This window comes from Podarcis erhardii (genome assembly GCF_964252035.2).
Source record: "Podarcis erhardii genome assembly, chromosome: 2".
Classification (NCBI taxonomy): domain Eukaryota; kingdom Metazoa; phylum Chordata; class Lepidosauria; order Squamata; family Lacertidae; genus Podarcis; species Podarcis erhardii.
Genome location: NC_138498.1, coordinates 41,156,523 through 41,172,135, shown reverse-complemented (window position 1 = coordinate 41,172,135; position 15,613 = coordinate 41,156,523). Strand labels below are relative to the sequence as shown.

General features: G+C 42.5%; 1 protein-coding gene across 3 annotated transcripts; it reads left to right on the top strand.

Moving 5' to 3' along the window:
* The first annotated feature begins 616 nt into the window (after positions 1–616).
* Positions 617–9,396, top strand: LOC309334471 (Golgi apparatus membrane protein TVP23 homolog B). 3 transcript variants are annotated; one of them, XM_081848778.1, is made up of 7 exons: positions 617–696; positions 2,095–2,177; positions 2,919–3,063; positions 3,714–3,803; positions 5,043–5,174; positions 5,272–5,400; positions 6,769–9,396. In XM_081848778.1, the coding sequence occupies exons 1-7, from the start codon at positions 685–687 to the stop codon at positions 6,799–6,801; spliced, it is 624 nt and encodes a 207-aa protein (XP_081704904.1). In that variant the 5' UTR covers positions 617–684; the 3' UTR covers positions 6,802–9,396. The 3 variants fall into 3 exon arrangements, with proteins under 3 accessions (XP_081704904.1, XP_081704903.1, XP_081704905.1); XM_081848777.1 differs by lacking the exon at positions 617–696 and adding an exon at positions 963–1,005; XM_081848779.1 differs by lacking the exon at positions 617–696 and adding an exon at positions 1,360–1,378.
* The last annotated feature ends 6,217 nt before the right edge of the window (positions 9,397–15,613 follow it).

The window sequence follows — 15,613 nt, the reverse complement described above, 5'->3', positions numbered from 1 at the left end:
AACAGGCAGGTAGCAATAAAGAACAAGCTTGTCAACATTTGAAGCCATGCAAGTCCTGGAAGGGAAGGCTTCTGCATGCAACTGACACCTGGATTTGGATGGGTCCTGAGGGGGCAATATAGGATGATTGGTCTCTCCTTGTATATATGAACAGTATCTTAGGAGGAGTGGCGTGGTGGTGGATGGAAAATACTGTGAGCCATTCTCTCAGCATCATTGCTTCCCTTTGCAATAAGCGGCTATATATATTTGGCATACGGATTCGCATGCAACGGCATTAAAACACACGAAATAAGCCGTGAGCCGGGAAAAGCACAGTCTCCCGTCCTTCCTGCCGCTTCCTTTCGTTTTGGGGTGGACATTCCTGCTGCAGCAGCTCAGTCCCCAATACGCCGGCGAAGACACCTGATATTCTCCGCGCAGCCCTAGGACACATTTAAAACGGCTGCCGATGAAAATGCGGAATACTGGTACACGGAACCTGAGATGTGTCTCTCTCTCTTTTTTTATCTGTCGGCCAAAATGGATGCTCTTCTTTCCTGTTTTTTACTCCCGGAAGTTCAAGAAGCGGGTCGCTCTTGTATTTTTACTACTTCTAACTAATGGCGCGCGTCGGTCGCAGAGCGACGGCGTGTCGGGTTTCGCCCGCTGGGCGGCATTGTGACGTGGCAGAAGGCGGAAGCGATGTTGCGGCAGGTGGGGATGTGGGGGACAGCGGGTGGGTGACTGGGTTTCCTTGCGAGCGGGGCGGGTCAGAGGGAGCCCTTGAGGGGGCGCAAGTTGGGGGAGGGCCCGGGGGAGGGGCTAGATGGCTGGGGGCCCGCGGGGGAAGGTGGGTCGCAGGTGGGGTCGTTGTCTGGGGCTGCACGACTTGGGGGGCTGCTTTGCTTACAGAGGAGGAAGGGGCGGGCGGCGGGATGAGCCTCACCACCGACCTCCATTCCTCTATGCACAAAGCTAAGGGCTTGTTTTTTGGGGGGGAAAATGTTGCTTTCTTCGCACTTGGTTTTCTTTTATCCCTCTTCCTTTCTTTTGCATTTGCTTTATATGCATCGCATTTCTTTAGGATTTCCCAAACCCTAGAAGTTAGGCATCATTAGAAGGAAACACTCTGTGTCAAAATGAAGAGTACTAACATGATTCCAAGTTATGGAGGGGGGAGTATTGGATTGTTGCTTTTATTTTGGTTATGTATTTTGTGGTTGTATATTCTAATTCTGTTCTGTGAATCGCCCAGAGACCTTCGAGTTTAGGGCAGTATATCAATTCAATCAAACAAACAAACAAACAAGTTGCCACCACAACACACTTTGACTGCTGTATTCCTTGTGCACACATAGGAGTCAGTTTCATTTACCTTTGTGCTACTTATTTCTGAGTAAAAATATTTTTATTTGTATATTTTTATTATTTATTTATTCATACCCCACCTTTTTCCCTGACAGGGACTCGAAGGCAGCAAGCATATTAAGTGGCAAATTTTCTTTCCAATTAATTGTCTTGGCGTTCTCCCAAATGATTGGGTTCTTGCTGTGCAAAGTGCCTTTTCATAATAATTAATACCCCTGAAAATGAAACTATATGAAATACCACTTTGAATGGTCCTTTAAGATGAGAAAATATTAAAATATCATTTGACTTTTTCAGCCATTTGCAGAAATTTACAAAATGCTGAAAGTTTTAAAAATGCATTTTAAAAAAACCACATACAGTATTTTGGATCTGGAACAAGTGGCCAGAAAAAAATAGATAATTGACAACTACATTATCTAAGGAAAAGGATGTTTATGCAGTTGAAGTCATTACTGTTCTCTGAAATAATTTGTTATGCTCTATAATGTCTCAAGAAAACAGAGATCAGATAAAGTGTTCAGAATGTATTGTCTGACTATATAAGCTGCCCTCCTGTGGTCAGTGTGTCTGACTGTTAGCCAGAAGGTTGGGGGTTCAAGCCTACCAAGGGATGGCTGTGGCAGGATTCCTGCATTGCAGGGGGTTAAACTAGATGACCCTTCCAACTCTACAATTCTATGATTTTATGTAATCTCACCACTGATGCTGTCTTTTCTAACCCTTGCCCATGTGCTTGTCCAGGACAGTAGTGATGACACAGAAGATGTGTCACTCTTTGATGCTGATGATGAAACCTCCAGGAGGCCGAAGAAATCAAAGATAAAGTAAGTAATTGATAGAATTGTCTTGGGCTGCCGTCTCTTTGGTACAAGACCTGCAATTTCTTGTGTCTGTCTGTTGGAGTGAGCTTGGGGAAAATAAAAGCTCTGGCACTGGCTTTCTTATATGCTTTATTGAAGAGCTTTCTTGTAGGATTTCTGTCTTGAATATCATATGATACATATATTTAAATTTTACCTGCTTTATATTCTAGTTCTGTATGGGTCAAAATAAGTCACATCATATATATATATATAGAGAGAGAGAGAGAGAGTCTGTATCTAGTAATAAGTATTTTTTATATATTTTGGTAAGGAATCAACCATACTGTATCTAGTAAGAAGTATTTTTTATATATTTTGGTAAGGAATCGGCCATAGAGAAATCCAATCAAGCTGGGCAAGGGCTTCCATTCTAATGGCTCTGGAAACCTTCCCATATACCTTGAGAAAATGGCACTGTGATGTATTCTTCTGAACTGCAATGTTTACTTGCCGCTGTATTCTTAGCAAACTTTGCAAGGAAGTGCTGTCTATCTCACCAGCTAAAGATTGACACTTTCTGTCTGCCCACACTGATTATGCTATGGTAATTAATTAGTTGGTTTTTATAATTACTTCTGTCTTTATGAAGTGCCATAACATGGAATTACGATTGAAACTATAACCCTTGTTAGGCCTTTTGATTTGGAGAGAGTGAACAGATAAATGCATTACTAAATTATTGTCTACATGTACCTTTTACAGACATCCGATAGCCTCCTTCTTTCACTTGTTTTTCCGGGTCAGTGCAATAATCGTCTACTTACTCTGTGAATTGTTAAGCAGCAGCTATATTGCCTGTATGGTGACGATCATCCTACTTCTGTCATGTGACTTTTGGGCAGTGAAGGTAAATACTGTTGGGAGTTTGTCGGTGCTACAACATGGCTGTTCTCAAAGGAGAGTGGGCAGATTGGCCAAGTTCTTAGATTTTGAATTAGAATTCTCTCTTCTAAATCCCTTAACTTCAGTAGGAAAAGTAAGCAAGTGTTTTTGCATGTACTCTCATACCTCTAGGTATGTGCAGAGTACATTTAACTTCTGAAGGAACAAGCTTTCTTTTGAAAGCGTGGGGCGGGGATAGGGTATTGATTAAACCCAGGGTATCCCTAGTCCTGGTGTGATACACTAACCACTACACCACAATGGCTGCCAACATGAATTGAGATCCAGCCATTTCTAGGGATGATTGTAACTGGCTGGTTTCATGCAGAGAGGCATCTAGACCCCTCTTGAGTAGAACTCAGCATCTGTGATGGAGTTGCACCCTAAATACCACTCATGTAAAGCCATTTGGTGGGAAGGAATACAACCCCCCCCCCCCTTCAGACTGCGGTCCCCTCTAGGGCATGAGATGTCTGTGGTTTCCCAAGGTGCTGCAAATCCCAGGCACATTCAGAAGCATCCAAGGCCACCAGGCAGGCTGCTATGTAATGGGAGGAATCAATTCATTCCTGCCTTCACTTATCCCATGGAGTAATCTCGTATTTCTCTCTCTAGAATGTCACAGGGAGGTTGATGGTCGGCCTCCGCTGGTGGAACCAAGTTGATGATGACGGCAAAAGCCACTGGGTGTTTGAATCCAGGAAGGTAAAGTTCTCCCAGTCCTTGAGGGAAGTCTGCAGTTGGTGGTATATGGTGTTGTTTTCCAGGGCTGTAGACATCTTTCATTCAGTATGCCATTTGGGGAAGATAAGACAGATTGAACTGGAGCAACAGTTAGTGTGGGTGTGAAATCTGGCTTTCCCTATCCTCTGCTTTAGAGACAATGCTACAAAGACATGTCATTAATTTCACAGCGAAAGAGCACAGATTATATTACTGAACTTGGAATAGAGTATTTACAGTTAAGCATATAAAGACCAAACTATATTTATACAAGCTATATGAACAGTGTTGTTAACTGTTTTGTACTAACCAGATTTCATTAAGTGGTTTCAGAGCCTGGATAGCAGAATACCCTGGTTACTATTAAAACGTTGACATGTAACTTTTAATTATTGAAATGTAACTTTTAATTATTGTGAAGTCTTACAATGGAAATCTATATGGGAAAGGAGAAGCCTTGTGGCAGGAAGCAAACATCCTAGAGCTTGGTCTTGATCCAGTAATCATATGTGGGATTCAAGCCCTGTTACATCTGTACAGGCCTTTAAAATGATAGGAATAATGAGCATTCCGAAGATAAAATAACCTTCACCTCCACTATGGCTACTCTGAGATACTATTTCTAGTTATGGCATGCTTTCCTTCCCCATTATTTATAGAAGAATTCATTGATTTTAGTTGGCTAGTAGTGGAACACCTCTCATCATTATTTGACTAACACTCATTTTCAGTATATGCAGCACTGCTCAAAAACTACTTTGGTTTGATCCTTTATTTTGCTGTATGCAATTAAAATATCACATTCTGTTACTTAAAAAATACCTCAGCTGCTTTTCATTGGGATGTTTTAGTTCAGTTTGCTGAATGATCTTTTTTTCAGGCTATTGTATGTCCAAGGTCAGTGCTCCCAATTTTTAGAAGCTTTATAAAGAGGCTATTGTGTCATGGCATTGTGCCATGCCTGGAAATGTTGGGGTGATGGTTTGTGGCTTAAGGTGGTGGAAATCCTTGGTATTCTGATTAGGTGGCTCTTTTTTCCCCTTCTAAAATAACAGGCTGAAATATATTTTTCTCAGTAGGAAACATGGTTGTAAAAATGCAGTTAAGTGTTCTTACTGTATGACTTGCCAGTGCAATTTTTAGGTCCTGCTGGTTCAGAGCATTACATTTGGTAAGCCACGTTAAAAAAGAAAACTTCTGTATTTCTCTCCAAATTATTAGGCATCTGCTCAGACGAAGAAAACAACATCAGAAGCAGAGTCCAGAATCTTCTGGCTAGGGCTTATCAGCTGCCCTTTGCTCTGGGTGATTTTTGCCTTCAGCGCCCTGTTTTCTTTCAAAGTTAAGTGGCTGGTGAGTGGCCTGCTTGGCAAATATCTGACTGAACTTGTTCCTTTGAGTGTAATGAGACCTGAATTCCGTGACATGTCTTTGTCATCTCTCTCCACAGGCGATAGTGATAATGGGTGTGACATTACAAGGGGCCAATCTGTATGGCTATATCCGGTGCAAAGTAGGCAGCAGGAAGAACCTGACCAGTGTGGCGACCTCTTACCTAGGCAGGCAGCTCCTGCGTCAGGTACTTGAGATTTTGTTTGCATGGCCATTTTTCCTGCTTCCCAGAGTGTATTTTGGTGCTTATCAATTGATTTTGCATTCCTTGAATTCATTGTGGCCCAGATATTGGCAGGCTTTTTGAATTCAGTCTAAATCACAGTATGATCTGGCTCTTCCATTACTGGAAAGAGAGTTTGTTCTGAGCTTCAAAGGTACATTACTTCACAATTTTTCCTCTGCCTTATCCTTCTGAGAAAGTAAAGTACAGGATCTTTAATTTGCCCTGTTCTGTAGTTTGCCGGGCACCTGGAGCCATGTGGAGAAAGGAGAATTGTTTCCTCAAGGCCTGTGGCTTAATGACCACCTTGAGAAAGACAACAAGTCTTTCTGTACATCTCCCAGTGCTCGTCCTTGACTTTTCCCACACCTCCTTTCCTATTCGGTGAGGCAGGAGGGCACATCCTTTTGGGGTCCTAGGACCTTGTGAGTTTGTGGCCACACTGCCTTCTCCACACTCATTCACCCTCTCTTCTCTTAGCATGTAGGGATGAGTAGTTTTAAACCCCTCCTGCCAGCATGTCAACATCCCATTGAGCCAAGCAACTGATTGGCTCTGGGAGGAGTATGCTCAGATCGATGCAAGGTGCAGAGCACAGTAACAGTAAGTCCCATGTAGTTCCTTGGAGCCCCTGAATTCCTTAGAGGAAAAGTCCAAATATTGACAAAAGCAATCCAGCCATCTGTAATTTGGGTCATTCCCTTCTGTTTCTTCCTTCTCATTCCTGATGTTGCCTTGCCTGTTGATAAATGCTAATACAGCATTGTTTTCTCTGAAAAGATGTGTGGCTTCCATCTTCTGGGATCTTTCTATAGGGCATTATTTCTCAAAGCCTTGGCCATGCAAAGTTTGTAACAGTTTTTAATTGGTCCAGAAAATAATAGGAGGCTGCTTCAGGGTTTTCAACATAAGACCCGTACATTACTGTCCACACTTATATCATTTTAAAAATAGGTTTCCAGGTCTCGGGGAGTGAAAATGATGCCCAGCTAATTATCCATAAGTGAGGTTCAGAATCCTGAGATCCAGGGTTTCTCAATGAGAAGTTACAAATTAAGCAATACTAGATGATTAACAATTAGTTCAGTATGTCAGCTGATAACAGAGGGTCTGAGCAGGATACCTTCCTCCACTATCCACACTCAATCATTTAATTCTTGTTTTGGCCCTCTGCTGCTCTTTAGCCTTCTACCCTGCTGCTATTTAAAAAGATATTAAAGGGAATACTTTTCCAAAGTTGGGAACAGTTCAGCTTCTTGGTGATCTTTCTCCCCCAGGCAATTCCCTGTCTTTTAAAGTCCTGATCTAATGCTGCTTTCTTTCCTTTTATAGACTGTGCCCAAAGAGGAGCAAGCAGTGTCTTGAAGATCAGGAAGAGTCCCATTTTGTTTTCAATTCCTTCTGGAGAATGAGAAATATTTCCTTGACCCCCTGTACAGAAGATTTATAATCTGTGTGTGGATTTTTCGTAATTAAATGCATCTTCTAGAAATGCAGGTTACCTCTCATATTCCTTACAGCTTCTATTTTGCAGAGTCCTTCTTGACACTTGATTCTGGGCTCTCTAGGTGCAATAGCTCCACTTATACATAAGTAAAATATATTGATGGCAGAGAGTTCATGATAAGTACCACAGTTTATTGCCATCAGCATTTTTGTGAAATTTGGGGCAGTCCCAAAAGCTGAGAAGCCCTTTGAGCAGGGACTTGAGTAATCTCTCATCCCCCCGGAAACTCCAAAATCTGACCTCTAATATGAAATCTGAGATATTATCTACATAATTACAATATTATAGGTTTCTTGTTTTCTTTTAAAACGAGGAAGTATTTTAGCCCATAAATGTGGAGGGGGCAACTTGAAAAACAGGTTGATAAGTTCTGCTACCAGGAATTGGGAAAATTGTGGTAGAGTACCAATTTTGAAAGCTGAACAAAAGCACTTTGATGTCTCAACTTTCAAAACTGATTTCAGCTCAAACGTTTTCTTTTGTGTAGGACCTGAGACTTTTTAGTGTGGATTTCAGAGCACCTGGCTAGTACGGATTGGTCTCTTTCCCCTCCCTCTTCTTTATAAAACATTTTCTTTACTTTCTTGGGAGGACCAAATTCTCATGGTGCAACTATAAAGTAGGCTGCTAGGATTGCATCGGAGCAACCCTTTTTGGTTTTCGGCTTTTTTCCTAAATAGCCAGCAGAGGTAAAAAGAAAGAGGAATGTATTTGCATCCTAATAAAGTTATGTAGAGTATTTAATGCATCTGGCCATCCTTTCCTTGGTAATAAGTTAATATAGGTAAAACATGCTGTAGGTAATCAGTAGAAAGTAGAGAAGATTCATGCTGATGTGATTATGACAGACCTTTGCTATAGAATTTTATCTCCGTTCTTGCCACAGGAGATAAATAACTAATGTGGTAGTCCATATTTTCGTATAGAATATCTGCAAACCTGACTTCAGAACCCTTCCTCCTTTTACAGATACGTAATAGCTGTGTTCCAGTGTGGTGTCTCCAGCTTGCATGCTTCTCTCCCATCTGTTCCTCTAGCGCACCCATAGGGCGATCAGAAGCTTTTGCTTCTGTTTTCACCAACCCCAGTTCAGTGTTATGCCTGCACCTTGACAAGAGTGTGGTTTGTATTAACTATGGTTTACAGAAGCGTGTCAATTTCAAACTGTGTGTTAAGAAATTGGCTTGTTTCAAGAAACAAACCATGGTATGAGCAACCACACTTTGGATGAGTATACTCTGATTAATTGGAAAGAGAAGCCAAGGCTTCCCATCTCTTCTTCATGGCTGAGGGATGGGTGAGGGCATGAGTCTGAGGCTCATTTACCTAATGCTTATACCATAGTTTAGCGCTCTGTTCAAACACAGCCAATGCCAGTTAAAGGTCCAGTGCACATATTGCCCCAATGTGTCCATGCTACAGACATTGTGGGACAGGAAAGAATCTGTGGCTTGCATGCATGTGTTCACATACATGAACATGTGTTCCCATACATGCACACTCCCGTGCACATAAAATGTATTACTGGAGCTTGTTTTCATGCAGTCATATGTATTCTGCATCCATGTAATCTTCCCATCTACGTATGGGGTGTTATTGTGTGCATGCACAACATTCTACAGGTATAGAATGCAAGCCTGAGACGACTTCTCCTGCATCACTTGTAGAGCATCTCAATGCAGTATGAGAATGAACCCTAAGATACTGGAACACCAAACCATTACATTTTAAAAAGGGTAATTTAACTGGTTCAATTTGAGAAGGGTGTGTGTGTTAAACTTGGGGGCTTGTTCATACACACAACCTGTGATGGCCAGAGGAATTAGAAAAACTACCTTGAGCCAGTCATCTGCTTGTTAAAGTCACAGTCACATTTCATCCAGGATTAGGATTGTGGTCCTTTACATCAAACGACCCTCTTTAAAAACTGCATTTCCTCACACTCCCTTTGGAGTCATGTGAACAGGCTCCTGGATTGACCATATTATGTAGCTGGCTGGCTGGCTGGGCTACTATCAGACTCAGTGCTAAATCATACGAGCATTACTAACGCTGGCTGGATGCAGTTTTCTAATCAAATACAACACTTTTAATATGACAGATTTGCATAAATCTCAAGGTGTTTAAATGGAAGTTGCAGCTGTATTATTCAATTACTGTTAAGAAAATGTAGTGAGATGACTGGCAAAGAAGCTCTGTTACAAAGAGGAGAATACAATGTTGTCTGATATTGGTTAAAAAGAAGAATCCATTTATCGGGCAACATTATATTCAACGGAGTGCTGAATACTGATAGTTAAATGTTTGTGTTTGGATATCTGGGTAATGTAAAGCTGTGGGTTATTGTTTCTTTGAGGGATACTAAAGCAATGTATTTAAAAATTCTTGTGCACGCTTGTGAAGCCTTTTGAATTAACATGTTTTTCAAAAGAAATATATTTTTTTAAAAGTTCTGTACCTTTGAACTGGTTTGATTAGTGTCCTGGATTTCTTTGCCTGCAGTGATGTGTAATGTCTGTCTGGCCGATTAACAAGCTTACATTTTTAACTTGGCCTCCTAAAGCCCTCCTTTCTTTGGATGTTGTGCTTGCCAGTATGGGTGGCTGCCAGTACCCATTTTTCACAGACCTGCATTTGATGTCTTATGCAGAGAACCATCACCTTGCTCAGTGGGCCAGTGATGGGCATGGCCCAAAGGCAAAAGTGACCAGAGCAACCAATGAGACTTTTACCTTTGTACATGCAAAGTGTGAGTGTGTGCACATACACATATAAACATACACGTGCATGCAAGAGATATTGGCACAGTTATTGACAATCTCCTTGTTCCACAGGATCATGTAGTCCTTTTTGTTCATATGAATGCCATTGCTAATTGTTAATCTTGATGACCAATCAGAAAGGGTTCTGTCCTCATTGGCTGGTCAGTCGAACTCTAGGAAGAGGAGCCTGCTAATTGGTTGCTGGAATCCCCAAGGGAAGGTATAAGCAGCCCAAGAAGAGTTAAGCTTGGGACGCCACAGCACTGGTGTGATTTAGTGCTCCGAGTTTGCTATTAATGAGGCCATTGCAAGCCATAGCTAGGTTTGGCTCATTTTATTTATTTGTCAAGCTTCTAGACCACTCTTCATGCCACAGAGCCATTTCCAGCACCATTTGAAACGAAGCATTGTGCCATTTAAAACAAATAAAATACTGTTTAAAATTCCAGCAGAATAAAATGATGAAACAGCAGGACAACACAAAACAATCCTAAGACCCAGAGTTGCTGGCAAAATGGTTGCCACATCAGGTAGTGACTGACAGATATAGGAATAGCCATTGCAGAGTGCATGCAACCAATAGATCTTTTATATGATTTCAAATACAGTTCATATGATCACATACCCTTTAACATTCAGGGGCAAAACTAGGCTTTATTTCACCCGGATCAAAGACCCAGTTTGACACACGCACACACGTGCATTTGCAGGCACACACAGGCTGGGAGCCTCAATGGCACCCCTCTGGAGGCTTCACCCAGGGCAAAAAAACCTGGCTGGTGCCCCCATAGCTATAGCTCTGCAACCTTCCACATGGCAATAGGGACATTCTATTTGCTACATAATGGAGTGAGGGAACTCAACTAAGATCCCTTTGCTGATCTTAATACCTTAGAGGGTCAATAGGAAAGGAGGTGGTCTTTCAGTTGTTTGGGACCCCAAGTTATTTAGGGCTTTGAACAGTGATGTGAGCACCTTGAATTAGACCTGGAAACATATTGGCAACCAGTGAAGCTATTTTAAGGGGGCCATTTTGTAGAGTTCCACAAGCTGTGGAAGAGCAACAAATAGCCATGACTGGGGACGAGGAGGGTTGGGGCCAGAATGTGTGGTAGTGACTGTGTCAGCTGCACACACAGGAAAGTTGGACTGGAGCAACCCAATTGCGATATGAAGCCCTAATCTTGAAGCACACTTTGTAATATCTTCATGTTATTGTGGAACCTAAAACACTGTACTAGGTAGTTGAGTCATAAGCACATACCCTGTGGAAGAGCAGATTAATATCTTCATTAGAAACTCTTGGTTTGACTTATTTCTGAGCAGACTGTAAGCAAATATACTCACTCTGTGTATGTACACACACCTCTTCCCCAAGTACTGTATTGGATTCTTTAGCAAGCAGGAGTGAACAAATGTGCAATGAATATAGTGGTACCTTAGGCTGAGTACTTAATTCATTCCGGAGGTCCGTTCTTAACCTGAAACTGTTCTTAACCTGAAGCACCACTTTAGCTAATGGGGCCTCCTGCTGCTGCCATGCCGCCGGAGCACAATTTCTGTTCTCATCCTGAAGCAAAGGTCTTAACCTGAGGTAATATTTCTGGGTTAGCGGAGTCTGTACCCTGAAGCGTATGTAACCCGAGGTACCACTGTACAGTAGAGTTATCAGAAAACCCACTAGGTGGCAGTGTGTTGTTACAAGTGCACTGCACTGAAACGCATTTGACTTTTTAAACACTTTGAAATTGGGTTTTGCTCATCTTGTTCTGAGCTAGGCATCTTTTATTCATTTATTCATATAGAGTTCTGGGGCCCTTTTAGTCAGTGAACGAAATACCAAAATACAATTTAAAAATATATTGGATCACTTAGAAAGTGTCTTAAGAGAAAGGAGATAGCGCTTCAAAGCATATTTGGTAATCTCAGTGAAAAATGGGGTAGATGAGAAGCCTAGCCTCAGGGTGGGGGTACTCTGAGCAAATTGCCCACAGTTTTGTGCCACCCAATACTTACTGGTTGTTGAGGGTGGGTCCCAAAGTTGTTTGGGAGATTTAATCTTGTTAGACTTGGGGAGGGGGGTTGTGAAGTATTGTTGATGCTTTATAGTGTATGTTGTGATGCTTTTAATTTTTAAATTGTAACAAAACCTGAAATCTCAGCTTAGGGTAAACTTTAAAAAAATAAAACTCTTACAAAGCAGTAGTAATTTTGAAGGCGAGGGGGCAGACAATTAGGTCTGATTTGACACCAGCCTGGGATCCAGCTCCCCCCACGTCTGTACAGTTGCGTTGCAAATAACAACAACAACAGTAAACAGCTTTGCTGTTGTGAAACCTTGTCCTATTGCAGAACGGTCTCTTCTGATGTACGTTTCCACGTAAGTATAGGTGCTTGTGGGTAGGATCGATGAGAGGCCTGATAAAATCTCCCTCAAATTTAAAAAGCCTTTGTTGTTTAGTGGTATTTCTTCAATAAACATCCCGCTGTGGTGTTTAAGGAAACTTGGTCATAGCAGCAGCCACTGTGGAACCCTCAAAAGTGGAATGCCCAGGCCTATAAGTTACACAGGCTTATATAGAGGCATTCCCTCGCCTTAGCTTGACACATGCACTGTATTTTTCGCTCTATAAGACGCACATTTTCCCCTCCAAAAATTAAGGGGAAATGTGTGTGCGTCTTATGGAGCGAATGCAGGCTCCTTGGCTTCAGTGATAGCAACGCGAAGCCTCTGAAGTGCAGTGGGCACCCAAAGCCTCCAGAGCGCAGCAGGAACTCCCGCTGCACTCCGGAGGCTTCGTGCGGCTATCTGGAGAGCGAGAGGGGTCGGTGCGCACCAACCCCTCTCGCTCTCCAGATAGCCTCCTGAAGCCTCCGGAGGCTTCGGGTTCCTTTCGCTGAAGCCAGGAGAGTCTCTCCGCCCTCCCTCCACACCGCCCTCTCTCGCTCTCCAGATAGCTGCCTGAAGTCTCCGGAGCGCAGCGGGAGCTCCCACTGCGCTCTGGAGGCTTCGGGTTCTTTTCGCTGAAGGGTAGGTGCCCCTTCAGCTAAGGTGCAGCGCCCCTTCAGCTAAGCGGGAGTAGAAATTGAAAGGGTTCCATTTCTCCTGCCGCTTCGCTGAAGGGGCGCTGCGCAGAGAGGGGGAGATTTTTTTTCTTGTTCTCCCCCTCTAAAACAAGGTGCGTCCTATAGAGCGAAAAATATGGTAAGTCACATTCTTGGAGGAAAAACATGCCTGCGTTAACAGAGCTGGATGCCTCATTCAGAGAGAAGGACAGGGTGCCTACTTTCTATCAGGATAGCTCAAGGCCAAGTTCCTCCTGCACAAACATTATTGACCCATTCTTAATACAGCCTGGGTAAGCAAATTCTCCTAACATCCTTTCACACTCTCTTTTACATTTTCTACATCTCTTCACATGCAGGCTACCTAGCAGAATATATCCTATAAATTTCTGCTGCAGTGGCCTTGGTGTGGTTAGAAGCACCTTCCATTTGGTGGTGTGCTGCGAGTACATGTTGTAACAGAGCACTCCCTCCGTACTGTGGGCTTCCTCGTTTCCTGTCAGGAAGCAGACGTTGCGTTCCAAGGTTCCTTTCCTTTCGGTTGCAATTGTTGCCTCACTGCACAGCTTGTTCTTTGCAGGATGAGCAATTTATTCGCACTCGCTTCCCACCCCCCGCCTTGTTTCCTTCCTCCCTGCGGTTTCTCACACCTTTCACTAATTGTAGGTAGCTTTCTCTGCTTCTTTCGTATCACGGGCTCATGCTGCTTCCCAACTTGCTTCAAACAGTGATGGAAGCCTCAGTGTCCTCATTCCCCCTTTTATTCTCTTTCCCTTTTACCTATCTATATACAGTGGCACCTCAGTTTTCGAATGTAATCCATTCCAGAAGACTGTTCAAGTTCCTAAATGTTCAAAAACCCAATACGGAAGCTTCAATACAGAAAACTCAGTGCAGAAGCCTCATTGCATGTTCAGTTTCTGAGGTGTATTCAAAAACCAAAGCATTTACTTCTGGGTTTACAGCGTTCAGAAACCAAAAGGTTCGGCAATGGAGACATTCGAAAACCAAGGTACCACTGTACTTGGTATTTGGTACTCAAACAACTTGGAACCCAAACACTGCAAACCCGGAAGTAAGTGTCCCAGTTTGCGAACTTTCTTCGGAAGCCGAACGTGCTCCGTTTTGGGTGTTACGCTTCCAATTTGAATGCCACACTTCCGTTTTGAGTGTTATGCTGAGGTCTGTCTGTTTTTGCTATTTATTTTGCATTTTTGCTGCTCTTTTTTTTGTTTTGTTCAGCCACTGATTGATTGATTGATTGATTGATTGATTGATTGTGTGACGGCAGTACATTGTTTATTGCTTACATTTTATGGATCAATGGTCTCGTTAGATCCATGTTAAATTTCCCTTTTAGTGGGAATCTGGAATGAATTAATCCATTTTGCATTACTTTCTATGAGAAAGCGCGCCTTGGTTTGGAATGCTTTGGTTTTGGAACAGACTTCCGGAAGAATGGATTAAATTTGAGAACCAAGGTACCACTGTACTTGTTTTAGTTTCATAGCAATTTAATTGTGATGGCTTCACAAGCACAGTTAAAGGAATTGGGCGTCATGTGGCTGGCATAGTACCATCTAGGGAATATTGATTACCAACCATGCATCAAGGATCAGAGGCACAAAATTGCCCCCAAGATTGAGGGGGCCCAGTGCACATTGCACATGCATGATGTGACGATGTCTGGAGGAGGCTGAACGCTCAGGAGAAGCCAGCCACTGAAGCTGAGCTGTGCTCAGCTCCATGTTCGGCCTCCTCCACCCCCTCAACATTGAGAGGGCCTAGCCCCCTTTCAATAAATATTGAGGGGGCAAAATGCCTGCCTTCATTACAATGTGTAGTGTGCTGTTGGGGAGAGTTGGCTTTACCACATAGTAAATACAATGCTTTTTTCTTTCTTTCTTTTAAAGCCACCCAATTTTGGCCGACCAAAGCCCTATTGGGTGTGGAGAATTCTTCTTCCGCTTGCTTGCTGGTTTGAATTATTTCCTGAAAGTCATTTACTGTTTCTTGGAAATGCAATTAATTTCCTCAAGACCAGAAAAAGTCTATTAATAAGCTCAGATAAATATAGCACCCTCTGCAGCTTTTTATACCCTTTGCTGTGTATCTAGGCTCCCGGCTGTTGAGAAGCCACACTTTCCCATTGTGATGCTATGAGGGGGTCGGAACTAAATAGCCTTTATCTCATTTCCACTTGGGCTGCTGTGTGAACTTAAAAATAAAAAATAAATAAAGCTTGGACGGGTTTCCCTGTGTAATAATAGAAATAGAAGCCGTCATGGTTTGACAGGAAGGTGATGAGAGAGCCTCGCCTCATGTCCTTCATACTACACTGCTTAGAGGAACAATAGGGTGGGGCAGGGTTCGCAAAGTGGCTCACGGGTCAAAAATAGAAGGGAAACTTTGACACACTTCCAGTTTTAAGTGGGTGCAAGTCTTATTCCTAGTTCTGCTTTCCTTACACCCAACAAATAATCTTTGATTTTGGCAGCGGTATCTACATCATCAACATCATTATTTTAGGGATGCTTTTAATATTTGTTTAGGGAAGCTTTTAATATTTGATGGATGATTGTATTTTAATATTTTGTTGGAAGCCGCCCAGAGTGGCTGGGGAAACCCAGCCAGATGGGTGGGGTAGAAATAATAAATTATTATTATTATTATTATTTGTATGCCACCTTATACCCGAAGGTATCAGGGTGGTTCACAACACAATATAAAAGCACAAAATGCATAATTAAAATAATTAAAATAATTAACGATACTAATGTATACAAACTAATTAAAAATACACTCCCCAATAAAGGCCCCTAAACAGCCTGCAGATACAAAT